Raw genomic sequence first — 22,981 nt, forward strand, 5'->3', positions numbered from 1 at the left:
GAAGGGGGACCTGCCTGCCGGTTCCTTGGTTAAATGAGATGAATCTAACCCTCCATCAATGTCTTTGTGGAGCAGAACACAGCACAGCAGAGGCCTGTGTCTTCCCAGATTAACTGGATTGTGGATCATTTCATCCTTGATGTTCATCAGTCTTCTGGTCAGCATCACTACAGCATTTCCTCCCCAGCACTTACCTTTTCCTCTGGGCCTTGTGGAAATAGTCCTGCTGTAGTCCTCTGCATTTCATGATACCAAAGCTTCATCCTGGTAGCAGTTTTTATTCTTTTATTGAACTGCCAAATTCACACCTCCAGGCACTCCCTAAAAATACTTCCCAAGGGAAGTACTTCCTGGTTTTGTGCCATTCTTTTCCAAAATTCCTGCATTTGAAATGTTACAAACACCTCGTAGTTGCCATCTGTGGATGCAGCTGTCGGGAGATTTGAGAGAGTCACTCCCTGGCATCACAGCTTTACAGAGCCAGAGCACACCTAGGGCCTGTGTGGAGGTAGGGCCCTCCCCTGACCTGCCTGGGCTCCATCTCAGCCTAGAGGTCAGTTCTCAAAAGAACCAGAGAGGCCTGATAGTAATTCCATTGTCCTCCCAATTTTCCTGAATGCTTTATCAGCTGCATCTTGAAACTGGAGAGGTGTGCCCACCCACCCACTAGCTAGGCCAAATGAAAAATACAAAGAATGTCTCCACACAAGGCATTCAGATGTTCTCTTTTCTTCAGTTTTACAGTCAGGGGTATCCAAGTTCACAATATTAAACTTTATAACTTTAACAAAACACAGCGTGAGGCTTCCTGAATATTCCGTGCACCAAGACATCATTCAAGCAATCAGTTATTACATGTGGGGTGGCAGTCCTTAAGCAGAAAAAGAAAGACAATGCTCAAACTCAGTTCAGAGAGTAGCAGGAGAAAGGCAAAAAAGGAGAATGCAAATGCTCTAACACAAATGGAGAAAATCATATGGGGACAGCTTTCTACTCCCAACAAGAAACCACTGTACACAGGAACAATAAGAAGACCAGCATCAATCTCCTTTTTACCATTTCATGTTGATTCTACCCTTCAGAAAATGCTCTTTGAAGGACTTACAGAGTTTTCATGAAATATTCCCAAAGGAAATGAACAGTTTTAAAAACTTCTATGGCTGTAGTAAACCAAACACCATTTGTGCTGTTATATTTCTGTATTTCAAGGAGATAGAACACTGAGCACTGCTTTATAGGGCAAAGGTAATATTTTGTCATACATTTTAGTGCTCTTCTCTGCCCTGGAGAGGATGACACTCCTCTCAGAGGGTACTCAGAGGGTCAGAATACTTTCTAGCCAGCTGAGCTGCAATTGCCTGCATTGCAGAGGTTGGATGGGAGCAACTCCACCAGGCAGCACGAGTGAATCATCTGCAGACACACAGTGGCTGCACTGACTGACAAAAGGAAACCGAAGCACATGGAACCCAGGCATCTCAGACAGAGGCATTCAGAGCCCAGGGGAGAAAGAGCCCAACTCTCACACAACATTGTGACACTGTACTCTCAAAACATTTGCTTTCCTGAGCTGGGAAAGGGGTTTTCTAAATTTTAAGAAGAAGATCTGGCATAGTGTGCCAAAGTGTGCCCTTGTGCCACAGGACAGAAGAAAATCTCCACTGTATTGTTGGACAGAAAGGGAGACAACAGCATAGCTGGAGTGCTAACCCGTTTGTAAAACCTCCCAGAAATCACCATAACAGCTGAAACATACTATTACCGCAGAGAGAGAACCAAAGTTTCTTTTGTATGTTGTTTGCGTTTTGGAGTGGCAGAAAATTTTTATTCTGACTCAGAATTTTCAGAAGGTCGATTACACCAAATGAAAACAAATATTTAGACTAGAAGTACCAATGTCACTTGCTGCAGCCTGGATCCCCTCCTCCCATGGGCCAAGAAGCCTCTGTCTGTGCAGACCCTGGGCTAGTTGAAGGAAAGAGCGTTGAACTGTCCTGCAGAGAGAGTCCCAGCACTGTCTGGGGCCATGTCCTCGGTGCTGACAGGGACACCGGGGAAATCCTGCTCCTCACGCGGGCCCTGGCCCACGGCGCAGCGCTGCGGGGGCAGGCTGGGCAGGATGGGCTTGAGGAATTTGAACTCGCTGTTGCCCGAGCCCGTTGTGAGGCTGAGCTCGTAGCAGTAGGCGCGGGGCAGGGTCCCTGCAGCGGCTGCATCGGCCGGGCCGCTCTGCAAGGTGTCGGCAGCATAAAGCACGTGGCCAGCCTTCAGCTCCTTGCTCCTGCACGCCTTGCGAGCCACCAAGACTGCGGTGGAGATGAGGAAGAGCAGGGAGACAAAGACCAAGGCAAGGATTAAATAGGCGGTCAGGGAGCCGCCCTGATCCTCGCTGGCCGGGCTGCTGTGCGGCAGGCGCACGTCCGACAAGTCCTTGAGCAGGAGAGCGCTCAGAGCTGCCGTGGCCGACAGCGGGGGCTTGCCGTTGTCCCTGACCAGCACAACGAGCTGCTGCCTCACGCTGTCCCTCTCCGTCACCGGCCTCCTCAGACGCACCTCCCCGCTCTGGGCGCCCACGGAAAACAGCCCCGGCTCGGTGGCCCTCAGCAGGTGGTACGAGAGCCAGGAGTTCTGGCCCGAGTCGGCATCGACGGCCACCACTTTGCTGACGAGGTAGCCCGCCTCAGCCGACACGGGCACCAGCTCACTGGAGGCTGGGCCGCTCTCCTGGGCTGGGTAGAGCACCAGCGGGGCGTTGTCGTTCTCGTCCAGCACCACAAGGCGGACGGTGACGTTGGCTCTGAGCGGAGGAGAGCCCGCGTCAGAGGCACTGACCGTCACCTCGGTCTGCCGCAGGCGCTCGTAGTCCAGGGGCCGCAGCACAAACACGTGTCCCTTCTCCGAGTTCACAGAGATGCAGGAGCACGAGGGCCGCTCTGCGCCTGCCTCTGGTGCCAGGGAATAGGTCACCTTGGCGTTGAGCCCCACGTCGGCGTCTGCAGCGCTCACGGCTCCAACAAACGCCGTGGGCACGTTGTTCTCACGCACGTACATGGTGTAGGAGGTCTGGTTGAAGACGGGCGCGTTGTCATTGACATCCGAGATGTCCACGGTGAAGCTCTGCGTGCTTGTGAGAGGAGGCGAGCCCGCATCCGCTGCCGTGACACTGAGGACGTACCGAGGCGTCTCCTCGCGGTCCAGCGCGCTCACCGTCACCAGCTCATAGTAATTCTTATAGGCTGGCCGCAGCGAGAAGAAGAGCTGATCCTCCAGGGCACAGGAGATCTTCCCGTTGGCACCGGAATCCCGGTCCCTGACCGTAAACAGGGCAACCACTGTGCCGGGCTCTGTGTTCTCGGGGAGGGGACTGCTGAACGAGCTGACCACCACCTCTGGGGCATTGTCATTCACATCCACCACCTCCACCAGCACCTTGCAGATTGCTGAAAGGCCTCCTCCATCTGTGGCTTTCACACTGAGCTCATGACTTTCTGATGCCTCAAAGTCCAGAGGTTTAGTGAGTTTGATTTCCCCAGTCATGGGATCAATCACAAATGCTGACTCGCTCTGATCAACCACTTCACTGAGTTGATAAGAAATTTGCCCATTAACTCCTGCATCCGGATCAGTTGCCAGCACAGTCAGAACCACAGAGCCCTCCGGCATGTTCTCCAAAACCCTTCCAATGTACTCCTCCTGTGTGAAGATGGGAGCATTGTCATTTGCATCCAGAATGACAATTTTAACTTGAGTGGTTCCACTTCTTGGAGGAGAGCCCCCATCTACAGCCATAACACTGAAACTCATCTCTGCCTGCTCCTCTCTGTCTAGTGACCTCTCCAAGACAAGTTCAAGATACTTCTTGCCTGTAATCCCAGCACCAAAGGAGACACTGAAATACTCATTCTCGGGAGCAATGCTGTACGCCTGGACTGTGTTGCTGCCTATATCAAGGTCCCGAGCAACCTCCAGAGGGAAACGAGACCCAGGCTCGCTCGTTTCAGGGATCCTAAAAGTGACTCGATCTTCTCGGAAAACAGGCGAATGGTCATTGATGTCCTGCAGAGTCACCTCGACCCGAAAGAACTGCAGGGGGTTGTCGAGCAGCAGCTCGAAGGGGAGCATGCAGGTGGCGGACTGGGCGCACAGCTGCTCGCGGTCCAGCCTCCCCGCCACGACGAGGCGGCCGGAGGCGCGCTCTAAGGCGAAATGCTGCCGGCCGTCCTCCGAGAGCAGGCGGGCGCGGCGAGCCGAGAGCTGCGCCGGCGTCAGCCGCGCGTCCTCCGCCAGCTTGCCCACCAGGGAGCCGCTCGGCGCCTCCTCGGCTACGGAGTAGCGGATGGGCTCGGCGCGAGCGAGCGGCAGCGACACGAAAGCACAGAGACAAAGCACTTGCCTTGCGAGCGCCATGGCGCGGCGGCGGCGGCGGCGGCCGGGGTCGGTGTCGGTGTCGGTGTGGCGGGTGTGCCGGGCGATTCCCCGCGGAAAGCGGCCAAGTGCGGGGCGGGCGCCTTCCCTCGCTGTCGGAGCTTCCGGCCGGCGGCCGTAACGCAGCCGGGGTGTCCCGGCAGCGGCTGACACGGGGCAGCGCTCGCTGCCGCAGCCGCTGCCACCTCCGCCCGGCTGCTCTGGGCTGATCTGCGCTCGGCTTCACTGACCTGGGCTGTGCTCGGCTGCCTGGTCTATAGCGAAATGAACTACACTGTGCTGGGCTGGTCTGCGCTGCGCTGCGCCGAGCCCATCTGTCTGTCAGTCTGCGCTGCGCCGAGCCTGTCTGTCTGTCAGTCTGTCTGCGCCGAGCCTGTCTGTCTGTCTGGCTGCGCTGGGCTCAGCTCACTCGGGCTGCGCTGCGCCGAGCCTGTCTGTCTGTTAGTCTGCGCTGCGCCGAGCCTGTCTGTCGGTCAGTCTGCGCTGCGCCGAGCCTGTCTGTCTGTCAGTGTGCGCTGCGCCGAGCCTGTCTGTCTGTCAGTGTGCGCTGCGCCGAGCCTGTCTGTCTGTCTGGCTGCGCTGGGCTCAGCTCGCTCGGGCTGCGCCGCTCCGGGCTCGGCCGCCTCCGCTGCCGCAGCCGCTCGGCGCCGCCTTGGCCGAGGGCACCACCCAGCGGTGCGCGCTGGGACTGCAGCCGCCGCCGCCCGCAGCCCGCGCTGCCGCTCGGCCCGGCCCGCGATCCCGAACGCACCGAGACAGCCGTATTGTGGTGCGGCATTTAAACCAATTCAATTCAAATGGTTTCTCCCGGCCTCCCCCCCATTGCTATGGGTTGGTTCAGCCCCCGTTTTCCTGCCATGTTTCTGATTGGTCCCCTGCTCCGCAAGTTGAGTTTATCATTTATATTCCTCCACCCCTGTTGCTGTTGCTTTTTGCTTAGTTATTCTATTGATCCCTCCCTATGGCCTTGTCTGTCACCTAGGGACTTCGCTCCTTATTCCAGAATGTTCCCTCAAGCACGCTAGGTGATTGGACAAAAGGAAAATACCCTATCCTATCATGCCTATCCTATCCTATCCTATCATGTCCTATCATATCCTCCTCACCCTATCATTCATTTGCTAGCCAAGCTGTCCGTTACACTAGCACCTCCCTTTTAGTCTGCCCCTCTTGGTTCATTTAATGTAACCTCCCTTTACTCCACCCCCTATATAAGTCTCTTGTAAACGGGTCTTTTGCTCTGTTGGTCTCCCGGGTGAACTCTCAGGAGTGCACCCCGACTTAAGACCTTCTTTTCACCGCCTCGCCCTTCCTTCCGCCGTCGCCTGACTCCTGCAAGGCACTGCTTGGAGCCTGGGGTCGCTTTTCCCGAAGCTCATCCAGGTAGTGCCCCTCCCTGCCACTGGGGCTGTGTGTCGGCTCCCATCTGGCACAAGCCTCCTCCCAGGACTGGGAGTAGAGCATTCTGCGGACACAGCACGGCACAGCCGGGGCAGGAACGGAACGCGGCGGCAACCACGGCAGCCTATGGCCGACACTCAGCCCGGGAGGACAGAGCCTCATCCCTCAGAAGGTGAAATCGCCCAGGGATAGGGCGATGGTGACAGCACTTGCATGCCAATGAACACTCTCCTGGCCGCATCTCTCTGCTCAGCAACTCTACCCACCCAACATTGCTGCAGTGAACGGACACTTTGAGAAAAAGACTCCCAGAATTTTGAAAAATCTTCAGAGGGCTTTCCCAGAAAAAACGTCTCTAAAAAGACTTCTGTCTCCACAAAAAGAATTGAGGTGTTCTCTTTGTTTTAGTCTGACATATTGTTTTTAGTAGTTAGACCCAGAGGTATACCAGTTTACAATGTTAAACTGAATCACTTCAGCACAACATCCCACCAGGCTTTCTGAATAGTCCATGCATCACAAACGTTATTCAAACAACCAGTAATTATAGGTCAGGTGGCAGTCCTTCTCTAGCGGAAAAGGCTAACAGTGCCCAATACAGGTAAGAGAGTAGAAGAAATAAGGGCAAAATTCAGAATGTAGATGCTCTAGCACAAATCAACACAGTCATGTGGGGATACTTTCTAGTCCAACAAGAAGCCACTGAATTCAGAAACAGAAATGAGAAACAAAACTCAAAGTCCTGTTTTCAAGTTCTTTGATCTTCGGATTATTATCATTGATGGACATGTGGCATTTTCATGTAGACAAACAATGGATATGTTTTCATGACTGTACAGTTATAGGCTGTCTAAACTCAGATTGTCCTGACACTGCTGTATTTCCAAGGTAATCTCAAGGAGACAGAACACCAAACCCGAACTTATAGGCCAGGGGGAAATTTTCTGGAGTGTTTTGCTGCTCTGCTGTGCCCTGAAAAGAATCAAAACTCCAGCCTTCTTGCCTGCAAAGCTGGAAATGACTGCAGTGCAATGGCTGGATGGGAGCAACACCCATCTTCACTGGGCAGCGCTAACGAAGCATCTGCAGATACGCAATGGTCATGCAGACAGATACACTGAGAACAAAGCGTAACACACGGAGCCCACACATCCCAGAAAGAGACATCCAAAAGCCCAGAAAGAGAAAGTTCTCTGCTAACAGAACATTGTGACACAGTATTCAGAACGACCTTGCATTCATGGGAAAAGGGCTTTGCGTCATTTCTGCAAACGTGATATCAGTGTTCACAACTGTGCCATTGAGCTATAACAAGAATAGGAAATCCAAGGTCAGATCAAACAGGAAGAGACACAAGAGCAAAGTTATGAGTGCGTTATTAAAGCCTATCAGCAAAGGATGGGAAAGAGGTGAAATATCCAATAGTCTGAGAGAAAGAACCCGAGTATCTTTTTTTCCTTATTTGTGTTTTTAGAGCAAAAGAAAAATTTCACTCTGACTTAGAATTTGCAGTAAATAGGCTACATGGAGCAAGAAAAAATTTACTCTGGAGGAATAATTTCCACATGCTGCAGACTGGATCCCGTCCTCCCATGAGCCAAGAAACCTCTGTCTGCGCAGACCCTGGGCTAGTTGAAGGAAAGAGCGTTGAACTGTCCTGCAGAGAGAGTCCCAGCACTGTCTGGGGCCATGTCCTCGGTGCTGACAGGGACACCGGGGAAATCCTGCTCCTCACGCGGGCCCTGGCCCACGGCGCAGCGCTGCGGGGGCAGGCTGGGCAGGATGGGCTTGAGGAATTTGAACTCGCTGTTGCCCGAGCCCGTTGTGAGGCTGAGCTCGTAGCAGTAGGCGCGGGGCAGGGTCCCTGCAGCGGCTGCATCGGCCGGGCCGCTCTGCAAGGTGTCGGCAGCATAAAGCACGTGGCCAGCCTTCAGCTCCTTGCTCCTGCAGGCCTTGCGAGCCACCAAGACTGCGGTGGAGATGAGGAAGAGCAGGGAGACAAAGACCAAGGCAAGGATTAAATAGGCGGTCAGGGAGCCGCCCTGATCCTCGCTGGCCGGGCTGCTGTGCGGCAGGCGCACGTCCGACAAGTCCTTGAGCAGGAGAGCGCTCAGAGCTGCCGTGGCCGACAGCGGGGGCTTGCCGTTGTCCCTGACCAGCACAACAAGCTGCTGCCTCATGCTGTCCCTCTCCGTCACCGGCCTCCTCAGACGCACCTCCCCGCTCTGGGCGCCCACGGAAAACAGCCCCGGCTCGGTGGCCCTCAGCAGGTGGTACGAGAGCCAGGAGTTCTGGCCCGAGTCGGCATCGACGGCCACCACTTTGCTGACGAGGTAGCCCGCCTCAGCCGACACGGGCACCAGCTCACTGGAGGCTGGGCCGCTCTCCTGGGCTGGGTAGAGCACCAGCGGGGCGTTGTCGTTCTCGTCCAGCACCACAAGGCGGACGGTGACGTTGGCTCTGAGCGGAGGAGAGCCCGCGTCAGAGGCACTGACCGTCACCTCGGTCTGCCGCAGGCGCTCGTAGTCCAGGGGCCGCAGCACAAACACGTGTCCCTTCTCCGAGTTCACAGAGATGCAGGAGCACGAGGGCCGCTCTGCGCCTGCCTCTGGTGCCAGGGAATAGGTCACCTTGGCGTTGAGCCCCACGTCGGCGTCTGCAGCGCTCACGGCTCCAACAAACGCCGTGGGCACGTTGTTCTCACGCACGTACATGGTGTAGGAGGTCTGGTTGAAGACGGGCGCGTTGTCATTGACATCCGAGATGTCCACGGTGAAGCTCTGCGTGCTTGTGAGAGGAGGCGAGCCCGCATCCGCTGCCGTGACACTGAGGACGTACTGAGGCGTCTCCTCGCGGTCCAGCGCGCTCACCGTCACCAGCTCATAGTAATTCTTATAGGCTGGCCGCAGCGAGAAGAAGAGCTGATCCTCCAGGGCACACGAGATCTTCCCGTTGGCACCGGAATCCCGGTCCCTGACCGTAAACAGGGCAACCACCGTGCCGGGCTCTGTGTTCTCGGGGAGGGGACTGCTGAACGAGCTGACCACCACCTCTGGGGCATTGTCATTCACATCCACCACCTCCACCAGCACCTTGCAGATTGCTGAAAGGCCCCCTCCATCTCTGGCCCTCACACTGAGCTCATAACTTTGTGCTGCCTCGAAGTCCAGAGGTTTTGTGAGTTTAATTTCCCCAGTAATGGCATCAATGACAAATGCTGAGTCGCTCTGTCCCATTGCCTGGCTGAGTTGATAGGAGATGTCCCCATTAACTCCTGCATCCGGATCAGTTGCAAGCACAGTCAAAACCACAGAGCCCTCTGGCATGTTCTCCAGAACCTTCGCAGTATAACCATCTTGTGAGAATTTTGGAGCATTGTCATTTACATCCAGAATGATGATAGATATCTCAATGGTCCCACTTTTGGGAGGCGATCCGCCGTCCACAGCAATAACACTGAAACCCATCTCTGCCTGCTCCTCTCTGTCTAGTGGCTTATGTAAAAGAAGTTCAAGGTATTTGTCACCATTACTCCGACTTCCAGAGGAGACACTGAAGTACTCCGTCTCTGGAGAGATGCTGTACGCCTGGACTGTGTTGCTGCCTATATCAAGGTCCCGAGCAACCTCCAGTGGGAAACGTGAACCTGTCTCGCTGGTTTCTAGGATCTCAAAAGCGACTCGTTCCTCGGGGAAGACGGGAGAATGGTCATTGATGTCCTGCAGAGTCACCTCGACCCGAAAGAACTGCAGGGGGTTGTCGAGCAGCAGCTCGAAGGGGAGCATGCAGGTGGCGGACTGGGCGCACAGCTGCTCGCGGTCCAGCCTCCCCGCCACGACGAGGCGGCCGGAGGCGCGCTCTAAGGCGAAATGCTGCCGGCCGTCCTCCGAGAGCAGGCGGGCGCGGCGAGCCGAGAGCTGCGCCGGCGTCAGCCGCGCGTCCTCCGCCAGCTTGCCCACCAGGGAGCCGCTCGGCGCCTCCTCGGCTACGGAGTAGCGGATGGGCTCGGCGCGAGCGAGCGGCAGCGACACGAAAGCACAGAGACAAAGCACTTGCCTTGCGAGCGCCATGGCGCGGCGGCGGCGGCGGCGGCCGGGGTCGGTGTCGGTGTCGGTGTGGCGGGTGTGCCGGGCGATTCCCCGCGGAAAGCGGCCAAGTGCGGGGCGGGCGCCTTCCCTCGCTGTCGGAGCTTCCGGCCGGCGGCCGTAACGCAGCCGGGGTGTCCCGGCAGCGGCTGACACGGGGCAGCGCTCGCTGCCGCAGCCGCTGCCACCTCCGCCCGGCTGCGCTGAGCTCTTCTAAACTGACCTGAGCAGGGCTGAGCCTGTCTGTCTGTCAGTCTGCGCTGCGCCGAGCCTGTCTGTCTGTCAGTGTGCGCTGCGCCGAGCCTGTCTGTCTGTCTGGCTGCGCTGGGCTCAGCTCGCTCGGGCTGCGCCGCTCCGGGCTCGGCCGCCTCCGCTGCCGCAGCCGCTCGGCGCCGCCTTGGCCGAGGGCACCACCCAGCGGTGCGCGCTGGGACTGCAGCCGCCGCCGCCCGCAGCCCGCGCTGCCGCTCGGCCCGGCCCGCGATCCCGAACGCACCGAGACAGCCGGGGCACGAACGGAACGCGGCGGCAACCAGGGCAGCCTGAGGCCGAGGCTGAGCTTAGGAGGACAGAGCCTCATCCCTCGGCAGACGAAATTGCACAGGGATAGGGCGATGGTGACAGCATCGGCTTGCCAATGAACACTCTACTGGCCGTATCTCCACACTCAGGGACTCTACCCCCTCAGCACTGTTTCAAAGGACAAAGGACACAGTGAGAAACTAACTCGTAGACCTTTCAAATGCCTTGAAGAAGGTTTCACATAAAGAATGTGTCCACAAATAATTCTGTCTCCACAAATGAACTTGCGCTCTCTCTTTCAGTCTAACACATATTTTTCAGTCTCTAAACCCACTTATAGCAATTTACAACATTAAACTGTATCACTCCAGCACATCACACTGTGAGGGAGGCTTTCTGAGTATTTCATGCACCACAGACATCATCCAAACAAGCAGTTATTCTAGGTGGGGTGGCAGTCCTTCTCTAGAGGAACACGCTCAGTACAGTGCTCAGCACATTTCAGAGGAGAAAGGGCAAACATGGGAATGCAACAGCTCTGACACAAACACAGAAAATCACGAGGGGACAGCTTTCTAGTCTCATCAAGGAGCCTTGGGATTCAGGAAAAGCAACGAAAAGACCAAACACAGCGACTTTTTTTTTAAAGTTATTCTTAGGAAGAGCCTGAATGACAGATGCAGGACTCCAGGCGGCTCTTGAAAATGCAGTTTATTTTATCCAAGATGTTACAGCAGCCCAGGGTCGTGGCTAACAGAGCCTGTGCCTACAGCTGTCATCTCCAGCTGCAGACAAGCCTGAAGACCGTTTCATTTTGGTTACAATGCATTATATACTTTTCTTTGCTGAGCATCTTAATACATAAGAACCAATCTATACCTTAACTTTTACCTATAGCCTGTCATAACTACTGTAATTACCATACTCATGTTACTAATCTCCAATCACTGAAAGTTTGTATGTCACAGTTTAAGCTAGAAGATGATTTTCAGTTCTCTTGCAGTGGAAAATTCTGAGACCTTTTTTCTACTTGCAACATTGGTTCGTCTGTTTGCCTGTGCTATCTTTCTGCTGGGTAAAAACATCTTCTGTTAGAGGTGGGTTTGTCCTTTGCTGTAAGGTATAAAAACCTCTTCTAACTAACATACTCTTTGCCTTCTTAGTTATCCAGTAAGACTGGATCAGCAACGCTTTTCTTCTATATCAAAAGTTGCTTCCATTTCTCCAGATTCCACATTCAAAAATCTTTCTGCCAAGCATGCATATCTGTGAGACTTTCTTGTCAAAACTTCTTCCTTCACCACACTTCTTGAGTCCACCCTCCAATAATTGGGTTTTAGTAGTTGTGAATTTTTGTTTCAATGCATGCAATGACGATGAGCATGTTTCTACAGCTCTGCTCAGTTCCAGTCCAGCCTAACACTGTTTGTGCTGCTGTATTTCCAAGGCAATCCTGAGGTGACAGAACACCCAAGCCCTTCTTGTACGCCAAAAGGTGATTTTGTTGTGCACTTTGCTGCCCTGCTCTGAGCTGGATAAGGGAGATGAGACTGCTGTTGCTAAAGGGTCAAAGTGCCTCCTTCCCTGTTCAGCTGGCACTGCCTGCGCTGCAATGGCTGGGTGGGAGCAACTCCCTGCTCCACCAGGCTGCACTACTGAAGCACCTGCAGACATTCGGTGTCTGAATGAACAAGAAAGTTTGTCTTGTCTGTCATAGTGACGAGAAAGCAAAGCACAGAGAGAACACATCTCAAACAGAGACATCCAGAATCCGGGGAAGAAGGGGTCTAGCCCTGAAGTGTAAAAAGGGCTTTCTGCACCTCACTGAGGAAATGTTTGGTGTGACAAATTGTGACATTGTTAAAAGCTCAGAATAAAAACATCCTATGACGTTTCAGACAGCAAGAGGAACACGAACATAGCCATGAGTGCTAAGCACACACATACAGCCTGTCAGAAATGGCAGTAACAGAGCTGAAACAAATTACTAAATAAGTGAGAGAAGCTTCCCCTCCTTGACTCCCGTCCTTGTTCTTTGGAGTGGCAGACTGGGTTTATTGTGAAGAGAATTGGAAGAAAGATTGTTGAACCAACTGCAAACACAGCTTAATTCTGGAGGAATCATTGCCACGTGCTGCAGCCTGGATCCCCTCCTCCCATGGGCCAAGAAGCTGTCGGGTCTCCTGCTCACTCAGGGACGCCAGATGTGGGGTTTCGCGTCCCGGATTGTGGTGACCCCAAAAGATGGAAAAGTCTCTCCTCCAACCTGTGCCTTCAAAGAAAGACTCAGTAGTCTTCTGTTGTCCATTCTCAAGGTTGTGTATTGTTGGTTATCTAAAGGATTCTCCTCCTGAACTGCTGTGGCCCCTTCAGCAGCTCAGACAAAGGCACACTGCCCTCCCAGGGGGCTGGTGCCATCTTTTATATCATATATTACGTACTACATGTTTATACCTTTTCCCCAATGCCTACTATCTATATTGAATGGTGACTTCCTACTCTAAACCAATCTGTGAGTGCCAACATCACCAATGACATGGAGGCTGGGAAGGAGAAAGGAGGAGCACAGGGCACACCCAAATCCCTCCATCTTAGAACCCCTGACCCCCATGTACAAAACTTGGACCCCTGCGTACAAGGCTTAAAACCCCCCTGTACAGCACTCAAAAATCCTTCCTTTCACTTTGTGATTATCTCTGCTATGCTATCTAACTTGTGTGTGTGGCTTGTAATTCTTCCTACAGAGTTAGTAATTTGCTCCATGGGCTAAGATCGAAAACCCACGTGTGTCTTTGGCTGCATGCCAGGGTCTCAGAGCCCCCTGCCAGTGGCTCTGGCCATCCAGGACACCCAGAGGGATGTTCTGGATTCCAACAGAAGCCACATTCTTAGCTGGCGAAACCAAGGCGAGATAAAGCGTTGGTGACAGCACGGGCATGCCACTGAACACTCCTCTGGCTGCATCTCCCTGCTCAGGAACTGGACCCACCCAGCACTGCTTCAGACAAGGGATACAGTGACACAGTCAGTCGCAGAATACTGAAAAGCCTTGTCAGGGCTTTCCCTGAAATAACGTATCCAGGAAGAATTCTGTCTCCGCAAAATGGGGTTACAGTGCTCTCTTTATTTTAGTCTAACACATATTTTTCAGTTTGTAACCCAAGAGTTATACCAATTCACAACGAGAAACTGAATCACTTCAGCACAACACAGCGGGAGGGAGGCTTTCTGATTATTTCATGCATCACAGTCATCATTCAAACAGCCAGTCATTCTAGATGCGGTGGCAGTCCTCTAGAGGAACAGGCAATGTAAGACTCAAAGTTCAGAGAGCAGGAGAAAGGGCAAAACAGAGAATCCAAATGCTCTTACACATATCGGGAAAGTCATAAGAGGCCAGCATTCCAGTCCCAACAAGAAAACACTGGATTCTGAAACAAGAATGGGGAAGCAAAACTCCAAGTCCTTTTTCCAATTGTTTTCAAACTTTCATGTTCTGGACTTTACCTTCAGAGAATTCTCTGATGGACACGAGGCATATTTTAATGCCCCCAAAGAGAATGAATTCATGTTCATGACCCTGTACAGTTATCCCCTGTGCAAACACAGCTTGACCTGACACTGCTGTATTTCCAAGGCAATTCCAAGGAGACAGAACACCAAATGCACACTCACAGGACAAAGGAAGATATTGTTGTGCGTTTTGCTGCTCTGCTGTGTTTTGCTGTGCTCTGCTCTGCTCTGCTCTACCCCGGAAGGATCCAAACTCCAGTCAACTTTCACGCAGAGCTGGAATTGCCTGCACTGCAATGGCTGGATGGCACAAATTCACCCTTTCAGTGGGCAGCGGGAGTGAAGCATTGGCAGATGCACAGTGGTGGTACAGACAGACACACTGAGAAGAAAGTGTAACACACAGAGCCCACCCATCTCAGGCAGAGACATCCAAAAGCACCATGCTAATAGAACATTGTGACACAGTATTCAGAACGACCTTGCTTTCCTGGGAAAAGGGCTTTGCGTCACTTCAGGAGGTGTGAGATTTGTCTACGCAACACTGCTAATGAGCTATAGCAAAGAATAAGAAGTCTAAGGTCTGCTCTGAAAGCAAGAGAAAAAAGAGCATATTTGGGAGTCCATGATTAAAGCCTATCAGAAATGACTGTGACAGAGCTGAAATATACGATAGTCTGTAGAAATTAATCCAAGTGTATTCTATTCCCTATTTGTTGTTTTGGAGTGGAAGACAAATTTTACTAAAAAAAGGAATTTTAAGGATATTAACTCTGTCAATTGGGAACATATTTACTCGCAAGGATCGAGTGCCCCTTCCTGCAGCCTGGATCCCCTCCTCCCAAGAGCCAAGAAGCCTCTGTCTGTGCAGACCCTGGGCTAGTTGAAGGAAAGAGCGTTGAACTGTCCTGCAGAGAGAGTCCCAGCACTGTCTGGGGCCATGTCCTCGGTGCTGACAGGGACACCGGGGAAATCCTGCTCCTCACGCGGGCCCTGGCCCACGGCGCAGCGCTGCGGGGGCAGGCTGGGCAGGATGGGCTTGAGGAATTTGAACTCGCTGTTGCCCGAGCCCGTTGTGAGGCTGAGCTCGTAGCAGTAGGCGCGGGGCAGGGTCCCTGCAGCGGCTGCATCGGCCGGGCCGCTCTGCAAGGTGTCGGCAGCATAAAGCACGTGGCCAGCCTTCAGCTCCTTGCTCCTGCACGCCTTGCGAGCCACCAAGACTGCGGTGGAGATGAGGAAGAGCAGGGAGACAAAGACCAAGGCAAGGATTAAATAGGCGGTCAGGGAGCCGCCCTGATCCTCGCTGGCCGGGCTGCTGTGCGGCAGGCGCACGTCCGACAAGTCCTTGAGCAGGAGAGCGCTCAGAGCTGCCGTGGCCGACAGCGGGGGCTTGCCGTTGTCCCTGACCAGCACAACGAGCTGCTGCCTCACGCTGTCCCTCTCCGTCACCGGCCTCCTCAGACGCACCTCCCCGCTTTGGGCGCCCACGGAAAACAGCCCCGGCTCGGTGGCCCTCAGCAGGTGGTACAAGAGCCAGGAGTTCTGGCCCGAGTCGGCGTCGACGGCCACCACTTTGCTGACGAGGTAGCCCGCCTCAGCCGACACGGGCACCAGCTCACTGGAGGCTGGGCCGCTCTCCTGGGCTGGGTAGAGCACCAGCGGGGCGTTGTCGTTCTCGTCCAGCACCACAAGGCGGACGGTGACGTTGGCTCTGAGCGGAGGAGAGCCCGCGTCAGAGGCACTGACCGTCACCTCGGTCTGCCGCAGGCGCTCGTAGTCCAGGGGCCGCAGCACAAACACGTGTCCCTTCTCCGAGTTCACAGAGATGCAGGAGCACGAGGGCCGCTCTGCGCCTGCCTCTGGTGCCAGGGAATAGGTCACCTTGGCGTTGAGCCCCACGTCGGCGTCTGCAGCACTCACGGCTCCAACAAACGCCGTGGGCACGTTGTTCTCACGCACGTACATGGTGTAGGAGGTCTGGTTGAAGACGGGCGCGTTGTCATTGACATCCGAGATGTCCACGGTGAAGGTCTGCGTGCTTGTGAGAGGAGGCGAGCCCGCATCCGCTGCCGTGACACTGAGGACGTACCGAGGCGTCTCCTCGCGGTCCAGCGCGCTCACCGTCACCAGCTCATAGTAATTCTTATAGGCTGGCCGCAGCGAGAAGAAGAGCTGATCCTCCAGGGCACACGAGATCTTCCCGTTGGCACCGGAATCCCGGTCCCTGACCGTAAACAGGGCAACCACCGTGCCGGGCTCTGTGTTCTCGGGCAGGGGGCTGCTGAACGAGCTGACCACCACCTCTGGGGCATTGTCATTCACATCCACCACCTCCACCAACACCTTGCAGATTGCTGAGAGCCCCCCACCATCTCTGGCCCTCACAATCAGCTCATGACTTTGTGCTGCCTCGAAGTCCAGAGGTTTTGTGAGTTTAATTTCACCACTCATAGAATCCATCATGAATGGGTTGTCAATCTGATTCACTGCTTGGCTGAACTCATAGGTGATGTCTCCATTAACTCCTGCATCTGGATCAGCTGCATGTACACTCAAAACCACAGAGCCTGCAGGTGAGTTTTCCAAAACCTGCCCAACATAGATTTTCTGTGTGAAGACAGGAGAGTTGTCATTTACATCTAGAACAACAATGTTGATTTGCATGGTCCCTTGCCTGGGTGGTGAGCCACCATCCACGGCAATAACACTGAAACCCATCTCTGCCTGCTCCTCTCTGTCGAGTGGCTTCTCCAAGGTCAGTTCCACAGTTCTGTCATTCTCACTGTGACTTCCATAGGAGACACTAAAGAACTCGTTCTCGGGAGAGATGCTGTACGCCTGCACTGTGTTGCTGCCAATATCGAGGTCCCGAGCAACCTCCAGAGGGAAACGAGACCCAGGCTCGCTTGTCTCTAGGATCCTAAAACTGACTCGTTCCTCCGGGAAAATTGGAGAATGATCATTGATATCCTGCAGAGTCACCTCGACCCGAAAGAACTGCAGGGGGTTGTCGAGCAGCAGCTCGAAGGGGAGCATGCAGGTGGCGGACTGGGCGCACAGCTCCTCGCGGTCCAGCCTCCCCGCCACGACGAGGCGGCCGGAGGCGCGCTCTAAGGCGAAATGCTGCCGGCCGTCCTCCGAGAGCAGGCGGGCGCGGCGAGCCGAGAGCTGCGCCGGCGTCAGCCGCGCGTCCTCCGCCAGCTTGCCCACCAGGGAGCCGCTCGGCGCCTCCTCGGCTACGGAGTAGCGGATGGGCTCGGCGCGAGCGAGCGGCAGCGACACGAAAGCACAGAGACAAAGCACTTGCCTTGCGAGCGCCATGGCGCGGCGGCGGCGGCGGCGGCCGGGGTCGGTGTCGGAGTCGCGGGTGTGCCGGGCGATTCCCCGCGGAAAGCGGCCAAGTGCGGGGCGGGCGCCTTCCCTCGCTGTCGGAGCTTCCGGCCGGCGGCCGTAACGCAGCCGGGGTGTCCCGGCAGCGGCTGACACGGGGCAGCGCTCGCTGCCGCAGCCGCTGCCACCTCCGCCCGGTTGCGCTGAGCTCTTCTAAGCTGACCTGAGCTACTTTGGGCTGAGCCTGTCTGTCAGTGTGCGCTGCGCCGAGCCTGTCTGTCTGTCTGGCTGCGCTGCGCCGAGCCTGTCTGTCTGTCAGTGTGCGCTGCGCCGAGCCTGTCTGTCTGTCAGTGTGCGCTGCGCCGAGCCTGTCTGTCTGTCAGTGTGCGCTGCGCCGAGCCTGTCTGTCTGTCTGGCTGCGCTGGGCTCAGCTCGCTCGGGCTGCGCCGCTCCGGGCTCGGCCGCCTCCGCTGCCGCAGCCGCTCGGCGCCGCCTTGGCCGAGGGCACCACCCAGCGGTGCGCGCTGGGACTGCAGCCGCCGCCGCCCGCAGCCCGCGCTGCCGCTCGGCCCGGCCCGCGATCCCGAACGCACCGAGACAGCCGGGGCACGAACGGAACGCGGCGGCAACCAGGGCAGCCTGAGGCCGAGGCTCAGCCCACATCGGCCAAGCAGGAGCAGGATTCCTTCCACGGCAGGAGAAACAGCACGGGCGATGTCGGAACCCAGGACATTCTTCTGACTGCTCAGGATGGCCCGAGCCCCTTCCAGGGGCCTCTGAGACCCTGCATGAAGCCGAAGCCAGCTGTGACTTAGATTTTGGCCCATGGAACAAATGAGTAACTTTGTATGAGGAATTACAAGTCACAAAAGTTTAAGTCGCATAATAATTGTTGTCTTAGAGCAAAAAGTAGAATTTTGGGGATTCTTAGAATGGAGGTTTGGGGTCCCAAGATGGAGGGATTTGGGCGTGCCCTGTCCTTCTTCTTTCTTCTTTCTAACCTCAGTGATGTGGGTGCTGTTGGCACTTTTAGATTGGTTCTCAGTAGAAACTGACTAACACAGGTGATAGGTATTGGAACATCAGTACAAACATAGTACCCGTAGTTTTCAGTATAAAAGACAACAGCAGCCCGGGAGGTGTGCAGTGTGCCTCTGGCTGACCTGCTGAACAGATCTCGGTGGGCCAGAGAAAGAATGTAAGAGATGAGAAATAATAAACCACCTTGAGAACTAGAGTCGAAGAGTTGTGACTCCTTCTTTGACAGCTGGGCTGGGAAAAAAGACTTTCAAACGCATCTCGGGGTCATCCTGATAGGGGAGACTCCCAGAAGGGGATGAGCGATAGTGACGGCACAGGCATGCCAATGAACACTCTCCTGGCTGCATCACCCCACTCAGGAACTGTGCCCACACAACATTGCTTCAGACAAGGGACACAGTGAGAAAGTAAGCTGCACAATTTCGAAAAGTCTTGAGAGGGCTTTCCCAGAAGGAATGTATCTACAAAGAATTCTGTCTCCACACAAGGACTCAGGGTGTTCGCTTTATTTCAGTCTAACACATATTTTCAGTTTCTCCTCCCAGAGTTATTCCAATTTACAACATTAAACTGTATCACTCCAGCACATCACACTGTGAGGGAGGCTTTCTGAGTATTTCATGCATCACAGACATCACTTAAACAGCCAGTTATTCTAGGTGGGGTGGCAGTCCTTCTCTAGAGGAACACGCTCAGTACAGTGCTCAGTACATTTCAGAGGAGAAAGGCAAACATGGGAATGCAACAGCTCTGACACAAACACAGAAAATCATGTGGGGACAGCTTTCCAGGACCATCAAGGAGCCTTGGTATTCAGGAACAACAAGGAAAAGACCAAACTCAAAGTCTTTTGTTCTAAAGTTCTTCTTGACTGCACCTTCCAATAATTGGGTTTTAGTATTTGTGGACTTTTTCCTTCCATGCATTCAATAACAATGGACATGTTTCTACAGGTCTGTTGAGTTACAGTCTATGCTAACATTGTTTGTGCTGCTGTATTTCCAAGGCAATCCTGAGGTGACAGAACACCCAAGCCCTTCTTGTAGAGCAAAAGAAGATTTTGTTGTGCCTTTTGCAGCTGTGCTGTGAGCTAGATAAGGAAGATGGGACTGCTGTGGCTAAAGGGTCCATATCACCTCCTTCCCAGCCGGGCTGGAGCTGCCTCTGTTGCAATGGCTGGGTGGGAGCAACTCCCTGGTTCACCAGGCAGCACTACTGAAGCACCGGCAGATCTTCAATGTCTGCATGGAAAAATATGGTGACAAGAGAGCAAAGCACACAGAGCCCACACCTCAGAAAGAGATCCAGAACCAGTGAAGAAAAGGCCTAATGCTCACATGATATTGTGACTCAGTACTCAAAAGGTTCCTGGTTTTCCAGAGCTGGGAAGATCTTTTTTTCCATTTCAGTGAGGATATGATTCATTAGGCCAGCAGTGATACAGCCTTAAAGATCAGAACAAAAAGATCCTCTGGCTTGTCACACAGCAAGAGAAAGCAGACCATAGGTTGAGGGCTAAACACACACATAAAGCCTGTTAGAAAAGGCAGAAGCAAAGGTGAAGAAACCCATTAAAAGCTAAGTAAGAAAACCTTGGCTTCTTTTATATCCTTCCCTGCTTTTTGGACTGGCAGACATTTATTTTGAAGAGAATTTTGGGAAGTCAGTTAAACCAATTGAAAATTTCTATAGACGACCCATTACCACATGCTGCAGCCTGGATCTCCTCCTCCCAAGAGCCAAGAAGCCTCTGTCTGTGCAGACCCTGGGCTAGTTGAAGGAAAGAGCGTTGAACTGTCCTGCAGAGAGAGCCCCAGCACTGTCTGGGGCCATGTCCTCGGTGCTGACAGGGACACCGGGGAAATCCTGCTCCTCACACGGGCCCTGGCCCACGGCGCAGCGCTGCGGGGGCAGGCTGGGCAGGATGGGCTTGAGGAATTTGAACTCGCTGTTGCCCGAGCCCGTTGTGAGGCTGAGCTCGTAGCAGTAGGCGCGGGGCAGGGTCCCTGCAGCGGCTGCATCGGCCAGGCCACTCTGCAAGGTGTCGGCAGCATAAAGCACGTGGCCAGCCTTCAGCTCCTTGCTCCTGCACGCCTTGCGAGCCACCAAGACTGCGGTGGAGATGAGGAAGAGCAGGGAGACAAAGACCAAGGCAAGGATTAAATAGGCGGTCAGGGAGCCGCCCTGATCCTCGCTGGCCGGGCTGCTGTGCGGCAGGCGCACGTCCGACAAGTCCTTGAGCAGGAGAGCGCTCAGAGCTGCCGTGGCCGACAGCGGGGGCTTGCCGTTGTCCCTGACCAGCACAACGAGCTGCTGCCTCACGCTGTCCCTCTCCGTCACCGGCCTCCTCAGACGCACCTCCCCGCTCTGGGCGCCCACGGAAAACAGCCCCGGCTCGGTGGCCCTCAGCAGGTGGTACGAGAGCCAGGAGTTCTGGCCCGAGTCGGCATCGACGGCCACCACTTTGCTGACGAGGTAGCCCGCCTCAGCCGACACGGGCACCAGCTCACTGGAGGCTGGGCCGCTCTCCTGCGCTGGGTAGAGCACCAGCGGGGCGTTGTCGTTCTCGTCCAGCACCACAAGGCGGACGGTGACGTTGGCTCTGAGCGGAGGAGAGCCCGCGTCAGAGGCACTGACCGTCACCTCGGTCTGCCGCAGGCGCTCGTAGTCCAGGGGCCGCAGCACAAACACGTGTCCCTTCTCCGAGTTCACAGAGATGCAGGAGCACGAGGGCCGCTCTGCACCTGCCTCTGGTGCCAGGGAATAGGTCACCTTGGCGTTGAGCCCCACGTCGGCGTCTGCAGCGCTCACGGCTCCAACAAACGCCGTGGGCACGTTGTTCTCACGCACGTACATGGTGTAGGAGGTCTGGTTGAAGACGGGCGCGTTGTCATTGACATCCGAGATGTCCACGGTGAAGGTCTGCGTGCTTGTGAGAGGAGGCGAGCCCGCATCCGCTGCCGTGACACTGAGGACGTACCGAGGCGTCTCCTCGCGGTCCAGCGCGCTCACCGTCACCAGCTCATAGTAATTCTTATAGGCTGGCCGCAGCGAGAAGAAGAGCTGATCCTCCAGGGCACACGAGATCTTCCCGTTGGCACCGGAATCCCGGTCCCTGACCGTAAACAGGGCAACCACCGTGCCGGGCTCTGTGTTCTCGGGGAGGGGACTGCTGAACGAGCTGACCACCACCTCTGGGGCATTGTCATTCACATCCACCACCTCCACCAGCACCTTGCAGATTGCTGAGAGCCCCCCACCATCTCTGGCCCTCACAATCAGCTCATGAATTTCTGCCACCTCGAAGTCCAGAGGTTTTGTGAGTTTAATTTCCCCAGTAATGGCATCAATCACAAATGCTGAATCACTCTGGCCAACCACTTCATTAATTTCATAGGAGATGTCCCCATTAACTCCTGCATCTGGATCAGTTGCCAGCACAGTCAGAACCACAGAGCCCTCTGGCATGTTCTCCAGAACCTTCCCAGTATAACGACCTTGTGAGAATTTTGGAGCATTGTCATTTGCATCTAGAATGGTAATAGAGATCTCGATGGTCCCACTCCTGGGAGGCGATCCACCGTCCACAGCAATAACACTGAAACCCATCTCAGCCTGCTCCTCTCTGTCTAGTGACCTCTCCAAGACAAGTTCAAGATGTTTGTCACCACTAGACTGACTTCCATAGGAGACACTGAAATACTCGTTCTCTGGAGAGATGCTGTACTCCTGGACTGTGTTATTGCCAATATCGAGGTCCCGAGCAACCTCCAGAGGGAAACGTGAACCTGGCTCGCTCGTTTCAGGGATCCTAAAACTGACACGATCTTCTCGGAAAACAGGCGAATGATCATTGATGTCCTGCAGAGTCACCTCGACCCGAAAGAACTGCAGGGGGTTGTCGAGCAGCAGCTCGAAGGGGAGCATGCAGGTGGCGGACTGGGCGCACAGCTGCTCGCGGTCCAGCCTCCCCGCCACGACGAGGCGGCCGGAGGCGCGCTCTAAGGCGAAATGCTGCCGGCCGTCCTCCGAGAGCAGGCGGGCGCGGCGAGCCGAGAGCTGCGCCGGCGTCAGCCGCGCGTCCTCCGCCAGCTTGCCCACCAGGGAGCCGCTCGGCGCCTCCTCGGCTACGGAGTAGCGGATGGGCTCGGCGCGAGCGAGCGGCAGCGACACGAAAGCACAGAGACAAAGCACTTGCCTTGCGAGCGCCATGGCGCGGCGGCGGCGGCGGCGGCGGCGGCCGGGGTCGGTGTCGGTGTCGGTGTGGCGGGTGTGCCGGGCGATTCGCCGCGGAAAGCGGCCAAGTGCGGGGCGGGCGCCTTCCCTCGCTGTCGGAGCTTCCGGCCGGCGGCCGTAACGCAGCCGGGGTGTCCCGGCAGCGGCTGACACGGGGCAGCGCTCGCTGCCGCAGCCGCTGCCACCTCCGCCCGGCTGCGCGGAGCTCTTCTAAGCTGAGATGAGCTAGGCTGAGCTGAGCTGAGCTGGGCTGAGCTGGGCTGAGCTGCGCCGAGCCTGTCTGTCTGTCAGTGTGCGCTGCGCCGAGCCTGTCTGTCTGTCAGTCTGCGCTGGGCTGAGCCTGTCTGTCGGGTCAGTCTGCGCTGCGCCGAGCCTGTCTGTCTGTCAGTGTGCGCTGCGCCGAGCCTGTCTGTCTGTCAGTCTGCGCT

The 22,981-nt window shown here is 55.3% G+C and overlaps 4 protein-coding genes across 4 annotated transcripts in view; all 4 read right to left on the reverse strand.

Moving 5' to 3' along the window:
- Nucleotides 1-712: 712 nt before the first annotated feature.
- LOC119706492 (protocadherin beta-15-like) overlaps nt 713-22,981 on the reverse strand; it is a 28,261-nt gene continuing 5,992 nt past the window's right edge. Inside the window, exon 2 of the mRNA XM_038150269.1 lies at nt 713-4,610. Within this exon, the coding sequence (XP_038006197.1) occupies nt 1,966-4,407 (2,442 nt within the window). The 5' untranslated portion in view covers nt 4,408-4,610 and the 3' untranslated portion in view covers nt 713-1,965. The remainder of the gene's footprint in view (nt 4,611-22,981) is intronic.
- LOC119706495 (protocadherin beta-15-like) lies at nt 7,451-10,452 on the reverse strand. The gene has a single exon (XM_038150271.1). It carries the CDS (start codon nt 9,894-9,896, stop codon nt 7,455-7,457), a length of 2,442 nt encoding a protein of 813 aa, XP_038006199.1. The 5' UTR covers nt 9,897-10,452; the 3' UTR covers nt 7,451-7,454.
- On the reverse strand, nt 14,767-17,296 carry LOC119706494 (protocadherin beta-15-like). The gene has a single exon (XM_038150270.1). The coding sequence runs from the start codon at nt 17,265-17,267 to the stop codon at nt 14,826-14,828; it is 2,442 nt and encodes an 813-aa protein (XP_038006198.1). The 5' UTR covers nt 17,268-17,296; the 3' UTR covers nt 14,767-14,825.
- Nucleotides 20,088-22,857, reverse strand: LOC119706496 (protocadherin beta-15-like). Its single transcript, XM_038150272.1, has one exon. It carries the CDS (start codon nt 22,527-22,529, stop codon nt 20,088-20,090), a length of 2,442 nt encoding a protein of 813 aa, XP_038006200.1. The 5' UTR covers nt 22,530-22,857.

Source organism: Motacilla alba, chromosome 13 (genome assembly GCF_015832195.1).
Source record: "Motacilla alba alba isolate MOTALB_02 chromosome 13, Motacilla_alba_V1.0_pri, whole genome shotgun sequence".
Taxonomy (NCBI): Eukaryota; Metazoa; Chordata; class Aves; order Passeriformes; family Motacillidae; genus Motacilla; species Motacilla alba.